At 54.6% G+C, this 20092-nt stretch overlaps 6 protein-coding genes across 6 annotated transcripts; 4 read left to right on the top strand and 2 right to left on the bottom strand.

Moving 5' to 3' along the window:
* Positions 1–1713: 1713 nt before the first annotated feature.
* On the top strand, positions 1714–4506 carry CGCS363_v002734 (Uncharacterized protein; the record flags this gene model as incomplete). The annotated part of the gene is made up of 3 exons (XM_036634583.1): positions 1714–3124; positions 3179–3848; positions 3900–4506. The coding sequence occupies 3 exons, from the start codon at positions 1714–1716 to the stop codon at positions 4504–4506; spliced, it is 2688 nt and encodes an 895-aa protein (XP_036500863.1).
* A 1180-nt stretch (positions 4507–5686) lies between these two features.
* Positions 5687–6285, top strand: CGCS363_v002733 (uncharacterized protein; the record flags this gene model as incomplete). Its single annotated transcript, XM_036634582.1, has 2 exons — positions 5687–5945; positions 6005–6285. 2 exons carry the CDS (start codon positions 5687–5689, stop codon positions 6283–6285), a joined length of 540 nt encoding a protein of 179 aa, XP_036500859.1.
* A 923-nt stretch (positions 6286–7208) lies between these two features.
* On the top strand, positions 7209–8436 carry rpl-15 (60S ribosomal protein L15; the record flags this gene model as incomplete). The annotated part of the gene is made up of 4 exons (XM_036634581.1): positions 7209–7295; positions 7521–7677; positions 7810–8173; positions 8208–8436. The coding sequence occupies 4 exons, from the start codon at positions 7209–7211 to the stop codon at positions 8434–8436; spliced, it is 837 nt and encodes a 278-aa protein (XP_036500858.1).
* A 926-nt stretch (positions 8437–9362) lies between these two features.
* Positions 9363–10160, bottom strand: CGCS363_v002731 (uncharacterized protein; the record flags this gene model as incomplete). The annotated part of the gene is made up of 1 exon (XM_036634580.1): positions 9363–10160. One exon carries the CDS (start codon positions 10158–10160, stop codon positions 9363–9365), a length of 798 nt encoding a protein of 265 aa, XP_036500861.1.
* Positions 10161–13434: 3274 nt separating this feature from the next.
* CGCS363_v002730 (Succinate--CoA ligase [ADP-forming] subunit beta) lies at positions 13435–14920 on the bottom strand (the record flags this gene model as incomplete). The annotated part of the gene is made up of 3 exons (XM_036634579.1): positions 13435–13478; positions 13539–14688; positions 14777–14920. 3 exons carry the CDS (start codon positions 14918–14920, stop codon positions 13435–13437), a joined length of 1338 nt encoding a protein of 445 aa, XP_036500860.1.
* A 1495-nt stretch (positions 14921–16415) lies between these two features.
* CGCS363_v002729 (Uncharacterized protein) lies at positions 16416–18786 on the top strand (the record flags this gene model as incomplete). The annotated part of the gene is made up of 6 exons (XM_036634578.1): positions 16416–16583; positions 16664–17128; positions 17182–18023; positions 18073–18268; positions 18318–18656; positions 18715–18786. The coding sequence occupies 6 exons, from the start codon at positions 16416–16418 to the stop codon at positions 18784–18786; spliced, it is 2082 nt and encodes a 693-aa protein (XP_036499823.1).
* Positions 18787–20092: the final 1306 nt, after the last annotated feature.

The raw sequence follows: 20092 nt of genomic DNA, 5'->3' as shown, positions 1-20092 counted from the left end.
TCACTGCACAGTCCAGTCCCATTTTACTTACCTACCTTACCTAGTACCTACCTGCCCCCATACCTCCTGCCTTACCTTACTTCGTACCTACCCGTCCCGTAGCTACGCACCAGCCACTTGGACAAGCTCTGGTCTCGTGTCGCAACGTCTTCTCCTCCCCCGCTTCCGTCGACGTACTACAACCTCTTCCCATCGCCTTCTCAAACCACTCCAACTCTCTTCTCGTCCGTTCCCCTTCTCCTCACAAGCTGCTGCTCTCCCTCCTTCCTCCATCAAGGACCACCACTTCAAGGATCGAGGGCGCCGTCCCAAGCCTTTTTTTCTTTCTCTCCCTTCTACATCCCCAACACACATCTCGCCATCTCCAACCGCATCCCGCCTTGCGATCACTACCCTACGCGCCTGCCATGGGATGCGCGTAGCTCTTGTCGCATTACCTCGCTCTCGACCAACGACCGCACCGCATCTCCATTCTAGACGGCAACCGCGCACTCGCGCTCGCTCACACTACACGGTACCTTTGGGCTCCCGGCGACCTTGCGCTGCGCAACAATCCCGTCAAACAAAACGTTGTATTTCCTTTCGGCACTTGGGGTCTGGGTTAGACGAACTGGTTTAGACGACATTGGCGATTTTTTTCGGTTCCCATTTCGCGCGCGCCATAATCATCTTCTATCTCTTTGCCGTCGAGTCGCATCTCGCCCAACCCAAGCCGTCCACTCTTCAGAGGCCTACCATCTTCTAGGACACGCCCTTTTTCTCGCTCCCTGCACCTACATCTGCAGTTGCGTTGGCCCACTGCCACATCGTCAGAACTGTTGCTGCTGCTGCCTCCATCTCGCCTCGGCCAGGCTCCCAGCTCGACTGCGCCCACGTCCGACACACAACACAACACCCCGCGCCACTGTTGCCGCTTCAATCTCATTGATTCATCATCCACGTTTCTCAATATCTAGAAGTTGCGCCTTTTGATACCCCGCCGATAGATCTACCCAAGTCCCTGCTGTCTGGTACGTTACTGCTTTCAATCGTTTGCTGTGCGAATCACACACCTATGTCGCAAGGCTGCTGCTGCTGCTGCTGCTGCCAGGCGATAAATCCTCCGAGGACCGGGTTCACTGCTCTCGTTGGTCCAACAGCTGCGCGGCGCCATCGTCTGTCTGACTTGACGGTCTTGTCTATCCTCGCGCGTGTCACCAGCTCCACCTCGGCTCAGCTCATCGTTGAACGAGTAGCTAAAGAGGCTCGTTCGAGGACTCAGCAATTTTTGTCATTCAGTCACCTCGGCCTTCTAGCCTCTGAATGACTCTTGCTCGGACCTCGTGGCGCATTCCAATTGCCCTATGCCAGTGGCTGCCAGCTTGGACCCCCCGAGAGCTGAGCCGCAGCTCCCGTGACACCCCAAGCTGCTTGCGGCGAAACTCGTCTCTTTCATCTTGTCTCACAGCGCTTGCCTTTTAACGTTTAATGACATAGCTGCTAACACAAATTCTAGGCTCATTCGGCCTTGACCGCCTTTCATCCTTGTTCTACTACTTCCGGCCGAAACAGGGTCCTCTCTCATCATCTCACTGAACTCATTCTTTCGTTTGAAGATATTGTTCTTTTGACATTCACACAGCAGGTGGTTCGACTGCCATTTCTTTCGACGAGGAAGCTGTTGTCTGAGTTGGTTTCAGGGTTCGGGTCTCACTTGACTAAAGTAGTAGGACAATGAGCTCTGGAGGAAGTGCTAACCCCGCCAAACCCGGCCCGCCTTCCAAACCGGGCCAGGGCACCTTCTCGGCGGTCGCTCCAAGTAGCCACGCCATCCTTCTCGATAAGCTTAACCGTCGCTCGACTCCTGATTCCGAAGCTCTGGCAAGCTCAGACGACGAGGCCGACGCTCACCGTCAAGACCTTCCTCAGCCGGTGTCTCAACCCCAGAAACCAGTCAGGCGCGCCTCTTGGCTTAACGATACCACACAACCTCTGCCTCGGCCACGCAAGGGTTCTTTCGCCAGCAGCTCCATGTCTCCTACGGCTTCCCACCCGAGCACCCCATCAGCGGAGGGCAACGCGCCTTGGGGCTCTCATTCACAGTCTTCCGGCGTAATGGGCCGGGCCCCGGTGCCAGGATCTACTTTCACTTGGGGAACTGGTATTTGGAACAACGACAGGAAGGATCCACCTTCGCGCCTGAGTGAGGTTCTGCCCTCGCCTACCTCGACGATGCCTCCTGGTTCAGCTGGAGGCTCTTTTTTCAGCGAGAGCAGCTACGGACAGACTTCGCCCGCCCCGCGAGACTCCGCCCCTAACGCTCAGATCCCGTTTGCGATTCCTCTGCACCCGACACCGAAGACATACCGCTCCCAGTCGTACTCTGTCGGCCAGCTCGAACCCGATGCGCCGCCCGCATCTATGAGCAGCTCGACGATCCTTGGACGTGGTCGCGCTCATGGTCACTCTGGTCTGCAGCACCGTCCCTCACGACCCAGCATGCTGAGTGAGATGTCAAATGATGGAGGTCTGCTTGGCAAGGTCAAGGAGGTGGACGACGATGATGACGAGAGCGCAAGCGAGTCCATGCAAGGCTCCATGCATCAATCTGCCGAAGCGAAGACGATTGAGCTTCTTGCGCGTGAGAATGCCATGCTCCGGCAACAGCAACAACAACAGCAGCAGCAGCAACAGCAGCAATATCAGAACCGACTCAGGCCTAGGGCTTCAACTGGTGCCGCGTACGGGCTTGGCAACGGCTACTCACTCCGAGAGACTGTGCCAGAGGAATCCGACTATGCTATTGACGAGCTGGACGAGGCCAACGAAGGAGCTGACTTGGCAGCAAAGAGGGCCATGGGTCGCAGGATGAGCGAGTTTGGAGTATCCGCGTTCCGTTCTCCATACGAGAATCGCAAGCTGGAAAACGTTAAGAAGGCATACTGGCATAGCTCGCTCGGATTTGGAGGGCCCGAAGGACAGCAGAGTCGGAGACACTCATTTGCAGATATCCCGACGCGTCAAGGCTCCATCAGCTCCATCAGTGAGACCGTCACCGGGCTCGATACGCCCGTGGCAGAACCGCAACAGCCCGTGGATTTCTCCGCTGCTTATGGTGAGAACCCGAACTTTCCTGTCAATACCGGTGAGTTCATCACTATGTCGTTTTGGATTTAACACGACTGACTCAGCGATATAGCATCGTATTTTACACCTGGTGGCAGCCTCCAGGCCCCCCCAGCGAGCATGTTCAGCAACCCGTTCTCCTCACCTTACCCTCAGATGCACCCCACCCAGTACGGCAACCGAGCGCCCTCGCCTCATCGTAACGTCTATGCCATGTCACAGCCGCGCCACAACCAATTACTGCACATAGTCTTGTTCAAGTGCGCCAGAGCCGATGTATTCTACATTCAGGAGGGCACCGGTCTCACGGTGAAACCAGGCGATCTCGTGATTGTCGAAGCGGATCGAGGAACTGATTTGGGAACCGTTGCGCGAGACAATGTTGATTGGCAAACTGCCAAGGAGCTGAAAGAGCACTACGCTGAGGAGCAGTACAAGTGGTTGATGATGTACTCGCAGAATGCCGCTGCCGCTCAGGACGGCACAGGCGCCGGCCTGATGGCGGCCGCGAACGGCCTCCAAGGTAGTGCTGTTGGCGGCATGGGTCCCCCGAACCAGCATCATATGCAAGAGCCCAACGCGGGAGAGCTCAAGCCGAAACTGATCAAACGCCTTGCACAAAGCCACGAGATCCATGCCTTGCGGGACAAGGAGGGCAACGAGGCCAAGGCCAAGCGTGTTTGTATGCAGAAGGTCAAGGAGCATGGGCTCAATATGGAGATCCTCGACGCCGAGTTCCAAATGTAAGTGATTGGTACTTCTCTCTGTTGGGACAACTAACTAATCGGCCACAGGGACTGGAAGAAGTTGACTTTTTACTATTTCGCCGACTCCTACATCAATTTCAACTCGCTCGTTACAGACTTGTTTAAGATCTACAAGACCAGGATCTGGATGTCGGCCATCAACCCGGCGTCCTTCGCCAGCCCGACTCTCGGCATTCAGGCACCAAGTGGCGTTGGCCCAGGCGCTGTCGGCGTTGGTCGTGGTTCAAACAACTCAGAAAGACGATCCAACCAGCAGCAACAACAGCAGCAGGAACAGCAGCCTGTAGGGTTCAACGGGGCTGGGCCTGGCGGCCGTGGATTCCAGAACTCGTTCACGCCTCCTTTCGGAGGGGACAGGCCCGGCCCTGGCGCTGGCTACGGCCAGCCAAACTACCCGTACTCCCACATGGGTGGTGGTTTGAGCAGCGCCCCTCGGCCTGGAAACATGCCCTACGTACCTGGAGTCATGCCTTCGCTTGACAGCTACAGCTTCCAGGGAGCGGGTGACTATCAGATGCGCACGCGTTTTGCTCCGGCCCCGGAAGGACCTGGCCCTCACGATACGGGTGCACCAATGAACTCCCAAAATGATTGGGCGGCTGCCTTCCAGGGTCTGTCTCTGAACAGCCGGTGATAAGACTTGTTCTTCCTCCGGTTGAAACGTTATCGATATTGGACGCGCAACCTCATTCATCTACGACTCGTCGATCCTCGCACCGAGTTTTAATCTTTTTCTTCCATTCCACTTCTTCACGCATTGCTGCCACATCGAACCCACGCATCCGAATCTGGTTGGCATGGCCGAGGCATTATAAGCATGGCCGTGGCTGAGAGGCCCGGCGGCATTTCTCTCACTTTTGGCGTTGGAATGGTTCTCATTTTCTGCTTAAATTGTCAAAACGGCGGGACCTTTTTGTGCTTCTTTGGGAAGACAAAAGAAGGCTTAAAAAGGAAAGGAAGACATGTTGAACTACACACCACTTTCACTCTTGTTTTGTTTGCTTGCGTTTCGCGATGCAGGGACCACGGCCTCCCCCATTCATGATGATGAGAGATTCAAGAGGAGATTGAGAGAGACTTTCACTACTACTCAGGGCACTACCGTCATAGACAGAGAGACTTTTTAGCACGAGCATGGTGTAACCTGAGAATCAAAAAAGGGACTTGTTTCTGGTTAATGGCTCTGTGGGATTCTTGTACGAAAGATTTTGCTTTTCCATTGGGTTTCGAGAATATAAGGATTACACAATTTAGTTGACGAGTTCGCAGGAGACCTTGGAGATGGTGGTGCCGATTTGCAGGTATCAATCATGCCATTTGAGAGGGGCCACACGTGAATTGGTACCTGATCTTGAGGACGTTCTTACATCCTTGAAATACTTATCGTCTGTAATGATGTTCTTGCCCATGCTGCTTTGTCCTTAATTCCTCGGTCAAGAGGTATCTCTGACATAGAGCGATGTTCAGGAAGGCACTTGCTTCCCTGACTGGTCAGCTGTCCTCCCTGACTGGATGGCGACTTCTACTCCTGTAATACAATGGAATCGGGAAAGCGCTGCTTTGCATGGGTGTCGTCACCTCCTTCCGCTATTTTTCCTAACGGCATGGTACCTAGGTAGGTAGATGCCACGCCTGCTGGAGAGGTGCAGCTTTCCCTCGTCTCATGCCAACAGATGTTCGTTTTCCACATTCGACATCGCGTCCGAAAAGCAACAATCCCCATTGTTAGGATATCCAATCAACCATTCTTCTTTTGTGTGCATATTTCGCCTCAGTGCTCGCATCCTTATATACGTGTCGGCCGGCTGGCGACGATGGACGAAGCCATCGCCGGCGCCGAAGCCATCATGGCCCCCAAAGACAATAAGGCCCCCAAAGCTACCACGGCGCCTGAGAAGAGCAGCACACCTGCCACGATAGACACTCCTACTGCCACAAAAGACACTCTTACTACTACTACAAACACCCTGAGCAGCCCAGCGAAAACAGGGAGCAGCCCGGTAAGGAACGGGAGCCAGGATCAGAGGAGAAAAGTCAGCCTGACCAAGTACGGCAAGAACCGCACATGGAGAGGTCCAGGCAAGTTACTCGTGGTCCCCATACATGTAACCTTGATATCTGACCTGGAATAGATGGGCGGCAACAAATCAAATCAAGAGCACCGTCACGACGTGGCAGATCGAAGTATAAACTTCCCACAACCGAGTCAAACCCCTCTGTTCTTGATGAGGATTCTTCGGAGAACCCGAGTCTTGAGAAGAAGGCTGCTGGAACTGTTAGAGCTAGAGCAAAGAAAAGTGAATCTCCAACTCGCAGCGCCTCGAAGAAAGTCTCCCAGCCTGAGGGAAGGACTGTGCCGAGCGAGGACCAACCCTCGGAGCCAGAGGATGCGAAGCCCGGCCACGATGGGTGATATTTTCAAGCCAAGACATTTGTCCCTACTTGCTGATCAGTTTCCAAGGACAAGACGACCCAAGCGGTTGGGTTCCTCCGGCGGCGTGAAGAAACCCGGCAGCACCAAAAAGAAAGGGTCGAGATCGTCGAAGTAAACTGGAAGAAGCTTGCCTGGTGAAGTGGGGTTGGGTGATTGCTGTTCTCTGCATCTGACGGCGAACAGAGGAGGTGAAACCGATGTCCATGGAGCAGAGAGCGTCGGCATTGGTTCAATATTGACATGAAGTTGGTGCAATCCTTTCAACGGGGTGTTCACCAAGACTTGGAGCTTGTGGTTTTTGAACTGGGAGGGCGCAAAACTTGCATTGGTGTCAGTATAAAAAGGGGTGCTGTCGATGACGAGAGTGGTAGTTCAAGAACCCGTGGCTCTTGTGGATTAAAGGTTGAACATATCGGATATGAATAGCACGATAACACTGAATGGACTATGATGAGCATAGCACAGCTACTGGCAACGATAGCAGAGACAACGTCCGACGATAAGGTACAGACTACGACAGAGGCGGCGAGCGTCTGCCTGGTGGGGCACTTGGCCTCACCGAGAAGCCCTGCTTTGCCCTGGTGCTCACCGAGCCCTGTCGGTGAGCGGGGTATGGCCCCGTCTTTCTGTCCTCTTCGGGACTAGCGCAGCTCGCTTGGGGCTAGCACCCACATTGTGAACTTCGAAATTTCACTGCCCGATTGAACTTTCTCTTCGTAGCCATTTTTTTCAACTCCAACCACCACCCTCACCAAAACCTCGGCAGCCGGATTTTACGTGAAAAGCTGGTTTGTTCCCCTGCGATCCCCTCGACAGCCTGATTGACGTCGGCTTGACTTTCTTTCTACTATTTCCTCAATCAAACAGAGCGGCTAACCTCTTGTCTCGCTGTTGCAGTCAAAATGGGTGCCCTCAAGTATGTCGAAGAGCTCCAGAAGAAGAAGCAGTCCGATGTGATGCGCTTCCTTCTGCGCGTTCGCTGCTGGGAAGTACGTTGAATCACCCAATCCGAAAATGTGGACGCCAAAGACTTTTTCGCTCTCCTCTCCGACGACCTATCTTCCTGTCGACTGCTCTCAATGAGATTTGGTGAGAGAATCTTATTGAGAAGCACAAGTCGGTCTGGGAGTGCGGGGACTCGGGAGAGGATTGGGAAAACTTTGCGTTCCTGCTATACACTCGTTGAACTTTTTGCTGAGAGTGCATCAATATAGCTCCGTCAGTTGAACGTCATCCACCGCGCCTCGCGTCCCTCGCGCCCCGACAAGGCTCGCCGCCTCGGTTACAAGGCCAAGCAGGGCTACGTTATCTACCGTGTCCGCGTCCGCCGTGGAGGCCGCAAGAAGCCCGTCGCCAAGGGTGCTACCTTCGGTACGTTTTGTCCCTCTGGAGAAAGGATTGCCGGTGGAAGGAAGAGATGTTCGGAAATGGGAGTGAAGAAGATGAGGGCAGAAGAGAATTTTTGTCTTGTCACAGACCGCTAACATGACGCTTCACCAACAGGCAAGCCCACCAACCAGGGAGTCAACCAGCTCAAGTACCAGCGCTCCCTCGCTGCCACCGCCGAGGAGCGTGTCGGCCGCCGCTGCGCTAACCTGCGTGTCCTCAACTCCTACTGGATCAACCAGGACTCGACCTACAAGTACTACGAGGTCATCCTCGTCGACCCCCAGCACAAGGCCATCCGCACCGACCCCCGCATCAACTGGATCGTCAACCCCGTCCACAAGCACCGCGAGGCTCGCGGTCTCACCGCCACCGGCAAGAAGTCCCGCGGCCTCAACAAGGGCCACCGCTACAACAAGACCCGCGCCGGCCGCAGAAAGACCTGGAAGCGCCACAACACCCTCTCCCTCTGGCGCTACCGGTAAGCGGCTCGCCCACCATCAACGTCAACATAGGCGGCACCGCTCTGAGAAGGGCGGTCGTCGTGGTGTCGGCGCTGTTGCTGTTGCTGCTGCTACTGTTTCTACTACAACTGGGGACTTTAACGACGACGACAAGAAAAAGACGGCTGGCGTACTATCGGGCCCTGCTGCCGTCAGGTGTGGTTTCTGGGTGGTATTCGGGACTGCCGCCGCGCGTTTGCGCGACGCACTTGGTATCATGCGCTGGAGTATTCTGGTCTGACCAGGGAATTTCAATTACGATACGAAAATGGAAACAGACTCTCTGAAAGAGCTTTTACATAACTTTTGGGCGGGCGTAATGATCAAAATGTGATTTTTGTGATGACACACTTCAACTCCCCGATTTCTCCCTCGTAAAGTCCTCTCTGGCTGTGGTGTGCTTCGTGTGTGTGCCCCTGAATGTCTTCATGTCGGATACACCTCTAGAGTCAGGCTTACGGGCTCTAAGTGGCCTTGATATGTGCTCACAGTCGCCTTCCCGGTCGCAGTGGTTCTTCCAAACAAAGCAGTGAAAATTTCGACCAAGGCTCCAATAGGTGGGGGGTTTTGCAAGCGGGCAACCCCCCGGCAGGCGTGATCGACAGGAGACATCCCGATAAGATGTGCACGGCACGGGAGTCTCATCAGTCGAGGTGCCTCATCACGGCCGGGCTGACGAGCCAAAGCAATTTGTCCTCGTCTGCCACACGGTTTCAGCTACATTTCCTTGCTCCGATTCGAATTTCACTCCTCTTTTCATGTGAAACCAGCACCGCGTCTACACATGCAGTGGAAGGAAATATGAAGCAGGACAAGGGTCACTGATTTCGTCGCCGGACGCGATACCGACTGGCAATGCAGATACACGTCTACTACCATAGCATGCAACTGCAAAGTTTTGATCTCCTGTATATCAAACTGTAATTACTGGTTCTATCTTCCCAGATTATCTGTCATCTTGTAATAGGGTGGTTACCGATGGCGCTCATGAAGAAAGATCCCTAAATCTCATATCCCTCGCTAAAGACCTTCCATACCCGGGTATTTTGTTTTCCAGTGACAAAAGAAAAAGACTCGCGACGCCGACTCCCTAGTGACCAATGCTTTTCAGGCCAATTCATTTGCCCATCTAACTCTTCTTTACTGACGACTCCGTACGTAGTGCCCCTAGAACTGGCTCATTGAAGCGACGCTGTAATTGGTGGCTCGGGCCCGGTGAGCGGGATGCAGCGTGGTCAGCGGCCGCTCGATGTTGGGAATGATGGGGCTGCGGCGGTCCTCATCGTAGTCGTGCGGCTGTTGAGGTGTGTATCCACGCTCCATGTCCGGAATCGGATGGCTGATCTCAGGCCGGCCGTTGTCGTTTCTGCCCCAGGGAGTCATTTGTGTCAGGCGCTTGAACTTGGATGGCTTCTCCTCGCGGACGGAGTTGCTGCGGAACGAGTACCCGTCAACGCTCTTGGCCGAAGCGAGAGAGCCGTCGGCGCGGAAGTTGCGGGAGTTGAGGTCACCATCGCGGAAGATGATGGCGGAGATGATGTTGAAGAAGCCAAAGGTAATAGCCAGGATGCCCGAGGCAAGAATAAGACGCCAAAGCGGAAGGCCAAGTGTTTCAACAGAGAAGGCGGGTTCGGAGGTGTTAGCGAGGACCTGGCAACCCATGACAATCATGGCAATACCCAGCCAGCTGAGACCATGGTTGAGTGAGAGGACCGGCCAGTTACGCTGAAAGTACCCCTCGAAGACGGGGAGCTCGGAGACGATGAGGAAAACTGCGATGCAGAAGGTGAAGAAGTGAGAGACAGAGTCGAAAAAGGCAAAGTTGCCCTTGAGGATGGACATGACAATCATGACCCAGCTCGAGGCGCAGACAGCCGACAGGCCGATAATGTTGAAGGCGCGGAAAACGTTCAGAACCACATGGCTCGAGCCGGCGAGGCGTTGGTTCTCGGCGATGTTGAACATCCTAACGGTCTTTTTGACGATCGGGACGTCGCAAATGTTGACTGGCATGGTTAGTGGTGTGTCGAGACCGCGATGGTGTGTGTATATATACGTACGAGAGGCCGATGCCTGGCTGTCGATAGCTGTTTGTGAGTTTGTGGGTGACGAGAGCCGTGGCGTAGCAAAACAGTCGAGTCAATCAGACTGAGCAATCCAAAATATTGTGACTAGTGATCTGTCGCAAGATTGTCGAGAGAATGTGAGATGATTATGAGGCTGATGGACAATTTTTCTGGAAACCAGTCCAGAAGGTGCGTTGATATAGGGAGAGTGGTGTGGTGCAACGGAGAGCTTCACACAGAGTTGTGGGTAGAAGAGAGGAAAGACTGAACGTGAACAGGATTAGTTGAGACCCAAGAACAGGATTGTCCACAGCTGTTCAATGGGGAAGGAGGGGTGAGGAAGCGCCTGCCAAAGGACCGGTGGGTGATGTCGATGTCAAAGGAAGGAGGAACGGGGAGTTCCTTCCTTTAATACGGACAAGGACTTGTTGCTCCGAGTGTCTGGCCTCTTTTTTGTTAAGCTCTGGGAAAGATTGGGTGACAGCATAAGAAAAAAATAATGCAGAGCAGAAACAGTGTATTGTTCCTCCTGCGCGTCACTAGGAATTTCTTATTTGAACGGGAACACAAGAGCAAAGTCAAGTCAGGTAGGGTAGGTATGGTTTGACCGAGGGTGCCTGCCCGGTGACCCTCCCTATTCGCCGTTTCGAAATGCAGGAAAAAGTTTCGCGCAGCCATCAACCAATCGATTCAGCAGCGCGAAGGGACCCTCAGGGCCGGGATGGGTCGGTGGGGGATGGTCGATGAGGAGGGATGAGGAGACCTCCAAGGGTTCTCTCACGAACGGCTTAGACGATCTAGCATTTCCTCCTCCATCTCTACTTTCTCTCTCTCTTTCTCTCTCGCATCCCAGCAGCGGCACGAAGCACGACCAGGATTATGGGATGGGAACACCACGCTTGTGGGCATGTGGACGGGCACTAGAGCGGTGGAGGTGGCGGCAACGTGAGGAGATGCCTTGCTTTGCTGTACCTGCGGTTGAGGTTCCAGACGTTGCCGTGCTCCTGCGAGCAGACGTGGTTTCAATGAGGTCCCCTGGTCGAGCACTCGCAGCACCAGCTGAACCACAAGTCCAAGGCGTCTAGGCGGGTGTCTTTCGTCCGGGCCTCTGCTTTCCATCTTACGGGTCGGGCAGCGGGGACCTGCAGCATGTGCGTGAGCCCATACTCGAGCCGGAGCTGCTGATGGCCTGTGAACGTTCAGCTTTGTTGAAGATCCCCCGGGCTGATCAATAGCGAAGACGAGACGAAGCAGGGCCCCGGGAAGCAGAGACCATGGGTGTGGCATGAGTGGCGTGGGCCGCTTTCATCCAATCGTGCACTGAAAGTCACTGGCCACCATCGTTGCCATCATGGACCAGTCACAGACGGCTGGCGGGGCCCGTAAAGAATAGCAAGCGAACATATGAAGGGGCGCTTCGAGGTGGGATGAGGCGATAGACCAGGCCAGAGGGATGCAAAAAGACAGGGCCTGGGAGCGAGGCCAACGGTGTAGACATGGATACAGAGATAGCAGAAGTAACGTGAATAGGGGTGGGCTGCAGTTGAGAAGTTGCAAACAGATAGAACTAGTGCATGGCAATGGGTTGAAGGAACATGGTATGTTCTCAGTTGTTGGCGTCGAAGACGGATTGATTGGATGACGGGCGACCAGACTTTGTTTCATGCGAGTTTAGCAGAGACAGCCGCCGGCCGAATGTCAGGCACAAAGACCCGCTGGGCGACCCCTGCAGGCGCCAGAACTGCCGATAGGCTGCCAGTTGAGAGGGCATTGAAGTTTGAGCGGCAAAGCAGCCCCTGCCGTGCTGCAGCTGAGCCAACTGAGAACAGACGCTATTGTGTTGGCTGTCCCGAGTGCGATGGACCCTCACAGCACCGGTTGGCAACCACCTCCGTGCGATACGATACGGAATCCCCACTACAATACCGACAGCCTCTAAGCCACTCCACCAAGCTGATGATGGCTTACATGGAGCATCCGCCTCACGAGGTTTGTGTATGCAGACATATTCGGATGGTTGCTCGATTCACAATCAATCATTTGGTCATGAGAGCAAAGTATGTGTGGCTGAAGGTAGCCCTGTGCTGAATATATTTCGTCTACACCTCAGTCATTATTGCTTCATGAGTCTGGCGGCTTGCCCCAGGCACTGCAGTAAGCCGAGGCATCACCGCGATGATGTCAATCACTCGAATGCCAATCGAATACTCTCGATTCCTTCATGATTTCGGTTCCGTTCTTCTTCTTGGAAAGCTGAGTGGTCGGCCCAAGCTCCCGACTCTAGCTCGTCACACATACGATGCCTCACGGCCTGCGCAATGATCACGACGCACCTTCATCGCATGAAACCTGAGCATGAAACCGCAGGATTGGGCATGACCTCGACGGAAGAAGAATGACAAATTGACCGTGCCTCAAGCGCCATCAAATGCATCCAGAATTCCAGATGAAGTCGGCTCCGAGTCCAGATACTTTCTGCATATGGCCCACCGAAGTCGCCTAATAAGCGCCCGCTCGCGTTGCACCTCATTTCGCCTTGCCCAAATTTAGCTGTCAAACTCCACCTCATATCTTGTATGCTGCCGTCTTCCGCGCTTCCATTTTCTTTTTCTTAACACAAGCAATTCTAGGCCATTCACACGGCCAGCCGCGCTCCCTCTTCGCTTATCACGAACACTGCGTAGAAGCGCCAGCACTGCCTCCTGGGCCATTGCCGCGACCATGTGGCGCCAAAAAGGTCAGAAGTTGAATCATACTTTGACGTGCCTGTCTTGAAATGAGACACATGTATGATGAGCTGCTTATTTTCATCCCGAGGGTTCCTCACCGTCACTTGTCCCAGTTGCTTACAGGTCGCCTTCATGACGACTGACCATGATCTAGTTCACCAAATTAGTAAGAGGAACTTCGCCCTTTGTAGAAACTGTTGGTATGTTGAATTACATGTTTCACATTCAGAATGGGGCACAATTTTGGGCTAGTCAATCTATCCGTGGACAGGACTACATGCGCAGCACAGCGGAAATAAGAAGGGTCACCATCACACTGAACAACGAAAGACTTCGAAATGACATTGAACACAGTTTGAATTTGGCTCCCAGTGCTAGCGCCATCAACCTAGGGCTATGTTAATTAATGTACAGGGCGAGGCCAGTCTAAACACAACGCTAGAGTTAGATACCAAGGGTGAACTCGACGCCGACGTCAATATCACGAGCTGAAAGTCCCAGTTAGCACAGTTCATTTCAGACACATCATGGAGGCTGGAACAGCTTACCCATCTTCACAACCTTGGACAGCTGTACGGCCTTCTCGGCGGCAGTCTGGAGGTCGTCGATGGAGAAGATCTTCATGCCGGAGTTGTTGATGATCTCGTGGGCGGCCTCCATGTTGGTGCCCTGCAGACGGGCAATGATGGGGATCTTGAGGTTAAGCTCCTTAACGGTGTTGATGAGACCGTGGGCGATCAGGTCGCAGCGGACGATACCACCGAAGATGTTGACGAAGATGGCAGTGACCTTGGGGTCGCTGGTGATGAGCTCGAAAGCCTCCTTGATGGCAGCGGGGGTGGCACCACCACCAACGTCGAGGAAGTTGGCCGGGGCGCCCTTGTTGAGCTTGATGATGTCCATGGTGGCCATGGCCAGGCCGGCACCGTTGACCAGGCAGCCGATGTCACCGTCGAGCTTGATGAAGTTCAGGCCGGACTGGGCGGCGCGGACCTCGTCGGCGTCCTCCTGGGTGGTGTCGCGCCACGTGAAGATCTCCTTCTGGCGGTAGTCGGCGTTGTCGTCGAAGCCGAACTTGGCGTCCATGCACAGAACCTTGTGGTCAGAGGTCTCGGAGAGGGGGTTGATCTCGATCTGGGTAGCGTCCTTCTCGACGAAGATCTTGTAGAGCTTCTGGATGGTGTCCTTGGCATCCTCGATGCACTGCTCGGAGAAACCGAGCTTAACGGCGATGTCGCGGGCAATCTCATCGGTGACACCCTTGTTGATGTCGATGTTGGTGGTGATGATGGCCTCAGGGTTCTCCTTGGCGACAGTCTCGATATCCATACCGCCCTGGGAGGAGGAAACGATAACGGGGGCCTGGGTGGCGCGGTCCATCAGGATGGCGAGGTAGAACTCCCGACGGGCGAACTTGCGCTCGCAGATGTAGACGGAGCTGCAGAGGCGGCCGCCAGCGCCGGTCTGCTTGGTGATGAGCTTGTGGCCGATCATCTGCTCAGCGAACATCTCGGCCTCGTGAGCCGAGTAGATGACGCGAACACCGCCCTTCAGGCCGTTGTCGAAAGTACCCTTTCCACGTCCACCAGCGAGAACCTGGGCCTTGATAACCATGTCCTCACCACCAATCTCCTTCGCAATGGCCTTGGCCTCGGCGGCGGTCTTCGCATTGGAGCCCTTGGGAACACCGACTCCATACTATCGAGAATGCGACAGATGTTAGTTGATAGGGAGCTCCTGAAAACCTGGCTTGAGGAGAGTGGGGCGCAATCGCGGGACGTTTTACCTGGCGCAGGAGGTCGGCGGAGAGGTACTCGTGGATGCTCAGGTTTCTCCTTTGTTGCTGAGCAACACCGGGGAATCTGGCGGCCGGGGCAGCGAGCCTCGAAGGGATGGCGGAAGCCAAACGGCTACGTCCGAGCTTGAACATTGTCGAAGATGTGTATTGAAGCGTGTCGCGACGAGGGGTGAGGAAAAAGGAGAGGGGACCTTTTCGAGGAAATCGAAACCGTAGAGGGGAGAGGGTCCAAGTGGGAGAATGGAAAAGGCGCTTTCAGTGACGAAAGGGCCAAAAAAGGAAGACAAGGACCAAAAAGTCCAAGGCGGATGTAATGTGATGCAATCGGGGGCTTCACGGGAAAAGCGCTATCACAGCAATGCAGAAAACCAGAGGTGTGTCTGCTGGTCCGCGGGAATTCCCGGCCCCGACTGGCTGTTTTTCGCTCGGAACAAAGCTTCAACCGAAGCGAGACAGCTGTCCTGTGTCCTGCAAAGGGAACGCTGGACCGAGCACCCGGTAAAAGGATGCACCGCCGCTCAGACGGTAGGTACAGCAGGTACCTTAGGTAGGTAGGTGGGATGGGACGCCTGCTTACCTAAGGCGACCAAGATAAAGCACCTTTCTCGAAGTGCAATCAGCCAAAACAATCAGGTAGAAACCCTTCCCATGGAGCAGGCGCCAAAAAGTCAGAGTTGTAATGTTTCTGTCCTTAAATACGCATCCTAAGCATTCCTGCATTTGAGTGGCATTGCCATCAAGAGCCTGAAAGTAGCTATGCTATATGTACCGGGCTATTGCATCCAGGAGAGACTTGATTCCAGCGATTAGATAAGAGATAGCAACTACCTTGAAGCGCAGTTTGACTCGTTGGTTGTCATCCAATCCAAAACTGGGACTCCCGGTTCCTGCTTCCAGCCACAGCTCCTGGACCGTGCACTGCCAAAACACGTGAGCTCGGTAGGATGGGCTTAGGCAGGTACCTTAGGTTTTTGGCTGGCATTGTTGCACTCTGACGCCTCATTTAGCACGTCAATCACGTCCGAGGTCCCACCTAGTCTCTCAACTTTCCTTCAACAACACCTTGCAAAGACGACCTTGATCGCTGACGACGCGAACATTCATCGAAAACGCCTTCATATTGATTGACTTCCTGACAGAGTATCGCCACAGCGATACCCTCGTGATCGCCCAACTGCCAAAGCCACCCGCTCCGCGCCGTCGTCGCGACACTCCCCTACGTCCACATACATCACACAGAGACACCATTGCATACTTCAAGTGGATGCGATAACTCCCGTCGGATGATGTTGTAGAGGTTACCGCGCCATCTGCTTGGATCTGGTTGGCTTGGTGTGGGGGATTGAGCAGGAGGAAGCCTGGACACAAGAGTTGGAAACTGCACTTCGGCCCTCCCAGTTTAGGTTACCAGCGTCGTCTTTTTCCCATCAGAACGACAGTGCTGTGCTTCTCAAATAACGGTGGTTCACTCGTGCTTTCCAGTGCTCACGGTGAAGGGCCGACAAGGACTTGAGGTGTTTCCTGTCGCCCCTTCGCTTTTCTGCAATTTCTGCTCGCTTTTGCTCGCGTGCTCTTGACAGATCAAAAACAATATCAAATCTCGCAACCCAAGGGGACTTTCACAACAATGTCATACGAATCCTCCGCCGCCGAAGTGGCGGAAGATTACCGCCAGGCTCTTGAGGACCTGACTACCAACGTGCGCTTCGAAATTAGCAATCTTACGATGATTGCAAGAGAACAGACCGAACATGCACAGGTCATCTCTGAAGTGCTGCAGGACCACATCTTGAAGGTAGGTTGAGCCTCCCTTGCTCACGATTGACGAGCCACCGTCCATCTGCATCGCTATTCAACATCTGACATATTCCCCAGGCCCCTGCACACAAGAAGCTGCCAGCCCTTTACGTCCTCGATTCGATCGTCAAAAATGTCGGAACTCCGTACACCCTTTTCTTCGGAGCCAAGCTATACCAAACATTCATGGAAGCGTATGCCGCAGTCGACGGCCAAGTACGCCGCAAGATGGATGAGATGTTGCGCACATGGAAAGAACCTGTCCCGGGATCTCTGGACAAGCGTCCAGTCTTTGCTCCGGAAGTCACTCAGCCCATCGAGAGCGCACTCATGAAAGCCCGGACGTCGGCTCTTCAAGCTCAACAAGGCCGCGGCCGTGGACGACCGGGTGCGCCGTATCGCGAGACGCCCACGCCTCCAGGTGTGCGACCTGGATCAAATCACCAAGGACCCTACGGCCAGCCGCCTCCTATGCAACAGCCGAACGGAAACCGACCTCCAAGTGCTCCGCTCCCACATCATCCGCAAATGGCGCCATATGCAGTACGTCAATCCGTTCGTTGGGTATCCGTCACTCATGCTAACTTCACCTACAGCCCCCGCCAGCATCGTACAGTGCTCAGCCGCCTTCAGCGGCCCCTGGTCCCTACCAGCCCCCTCCACAAATGCCACACGCTGGGCTTGCGGGTGCTCAGACTGGTGTGATAAGCAAAGATTCTCTGGGTCAAGATATCCAGAAGTTGATCGATGCGTCGAAGTTGGAGTTTGCGCAGAACCCACATGATCATAGTGTTCATCAAAGACTTAAGGCATTGTTGGATGTGCAGAACTTGCTCCAGCACCAGAACTTGCCTCAGGACCAATTGGTCCTTATAAAGAATCAAGTAGCCGATCTTGCTGTAAAAGTGAGGCCGTTCGCGGCCCAGGGTCATGCCCCTGCTGCTACGCCTGTCCCCCATCATCCACCGCCCGCTGCTGCGGCACCTGTAGTACCGCCGTCCGGACCTCCTCAGCAGTCAGGAGGCGTGACACTTGACGCTCTCTTCGGCCAAGGGGCTCTTGCTGCTCTGTTGACCCGTCAGTCAGCTACACCACAAGCACCAACACCAACGCCGCCTCCGCCGTTCCCGAACATGGCGATCCGATCTCCTCCACCACAAAGAGCCGAGCCTCAACGGCAGAGTAGCGTTCCGCCCGCTGCGGACCCTATGGCCTTGCTTGCAGGATTGCGGCAAGCGGGATTGCTGTCTGGAGGTGCGCCAAGCACTACGCCAACACCAGCACCGCCGGCTCCCGCGCCAGTTCCCCCTCCGGGAATGCCTATGCTGCCGCCCGGCTTGTTGCCTCCGAACATTGCCAGCTTGCTAGCTGGCATGCCGCGACCTCCCATGCCGAATATGAACGCTAACCAGCTAGATGCCACAGCGCTCAAACAGCAGTAAGTTTTTCCCGTGACTATGGATGTCACTGTACTCACGCTTCTGTAGATACCAGCCGCATTTGATTGCGTCAATCTACGAGCAATTAGGGCCGCAATGCACGCAATGCGGCAGACGATTCAAGACAGATGAGGAGGGCAGAAAGAAGAAGATGGCGCACATGGATTGGCACTTCAAAGCTCACCAACGGCTTGCAGAAGCAGAGAAGCGAGGCCAGCATCGCAGCTGGTATGTCGACAATAACGTAAGTCTCTTGTCTGGTTTGAGGTGTGGCAGTATCTAATATTTCACAGGACTGGCTCAAGTCACGAGAGGCAGTCGATGTCGACCACCCGCCATCTACGGGCGATGCCTCGTCTAGCCCCGGCAAGGAGAAGAAGGAAGCCAAGCCCAAGTACATCCCTGTGCCAGATGCGTCAAGCAGAGTCAACAGTGTCTGCCCTATATGTCAAGAAAAGTTCGAGAACAAGTGGCTGGATACGGCGCAGGAATGGGTTTGGCTGGATACAATTCTAGTCGGCAACCGGGCATACCATTACAGCTGCCACGCGGAGGCAACACAAGCCCGGGGGAGCACCCCGACATACTCGAGGAGTACCCCCGAGCCGGTGCACCGCAAGCGGAAGGCGGAGGTAAGCAGTGCACAACCAAGAAGGTTCATCGGCCAACATTCGCTGACATCCATAACAGGGTGACCACAAATCTCATCGAGGAAGAGTGAAGGCGGAGAACAGGAAATGGGAAACAGAGCTCGATTACTAGCGATTGCATCGAACCAGTGGGAAGCGGCATATTGACAGGGCCTCGTGGGACGGCGTCAGATCATCCAGGGGAGGTCTAGAAGACACCATATCTGCATCTTGAACACACGAGGCACACTTTCTGGGGGCATTACGCGTTGCCAAGCGAGTCGTTGACATTTACGAAACAATTGATTGGAAGGCGGTGTGGGCGAATCGAAACACTTGTCACACAAGTAAAAACGCCAACGCACCCGACGATAGAGAATAAGAAAAAAAACGGGTTCCATGGACTAAGGCCCGGTTGGAAGAGATGAGAGTCGATCGTGGGGGGATCGGCACATACGGAACAGCAGAGGTGCGGGCGCCAGGTGGGAAGACGCATTCGTGGTGGTGATTCTCGAAGCTCCTCCGTTCGTCGGAGTTGCCGGGCAGGGGATCGGCGGACGAGCTCCTTGGTATCGCGGTCAACCTACATGCTCGGCAAGGCTAGGCTATGGCTGCATGAGCGGAGATAATGTTTATAGACGATGCGCAAGGGGCGAGAGACGAGGGCTGAGAAAGCAACCAAGACACACCGCAAATCCAGACGGGTGACAGCGCAGCTGGCATCAGGGGTTTGATGCTCACATGGCGGGCAGACACTTTTTTCACGTATCGTGACAATTCGTGTTTATCGTGCTTCTCGGGGGGGGGGGGGGGGGGGTCAGATATCACCTTGGCTTTAATAATGAAATGCCGAAACCATGCAAGATTCCGTGGAAACCGTGATGGCGATGACAGGCAACCTCTTCTATTGGCATCTCGAAGCCATGCAAAATGCAGCCGCGCCCCATGAAGTTTCTCGACGCTTCTCCACATGAGCTCTTGTGATCATGGATTTTGCCGTTGCATCGCATCCCACGTCCCACTCCCCACAGTCTTGACTCTGCGCTAGTTGGGAGGAGGGTTGCAAGGGAACGCAGCGCGCATCTGTAGGAATCCTTGCATGTCAACCCTTTTTCATTGTATTGCAGTGCGTGGGCGACTCCGATATGGTGCAGGTGCATGGAAATGTTGCCGGAGCGGGCTGGAACGCGGCCTGCTGCGATGCTCTCTTGCGGCTGGTTCCTGGCAATGTTTCCGACCTCCGTTTAGATCGGCCACAAGAGGCACTCGTAGATTGGTGTGAACTTGGAGGAGGAGCGCGAGAGAGAGACACAGGCGTTGGGCCACGATTGGGTCGCATGGAGGCGGAAAGGACGGAGAAGGAAATAGTATGGGGATAGTGCAGGACTCAGCACCCCACGACGACGTCGGTGGCAGTCCAGGAGCACACTGGCAAGGTC

The sequence above is a fragment of the Colletotrichum siamense genome (assembly GCF_013390195.1).
Source record: "Colletotrichum siamense strain Cg363 chromosome Unknown KSG_Cg363_contig02, whole genome shotgun sequence".
NCBI classification, from domain to species: domain Eukaryota; kingdom Fungi; phylum Ascomycota; class Sordariomycetes; order Glomerellales; family Glomerellaceae; genus Colletotrichum; species Colletotrichum siamense.
The sequence above is the reverse complement of the archived record's forward strand: the minus strand, read 5'-3'. Positions and strand labels throughout refer to the sequence as shown.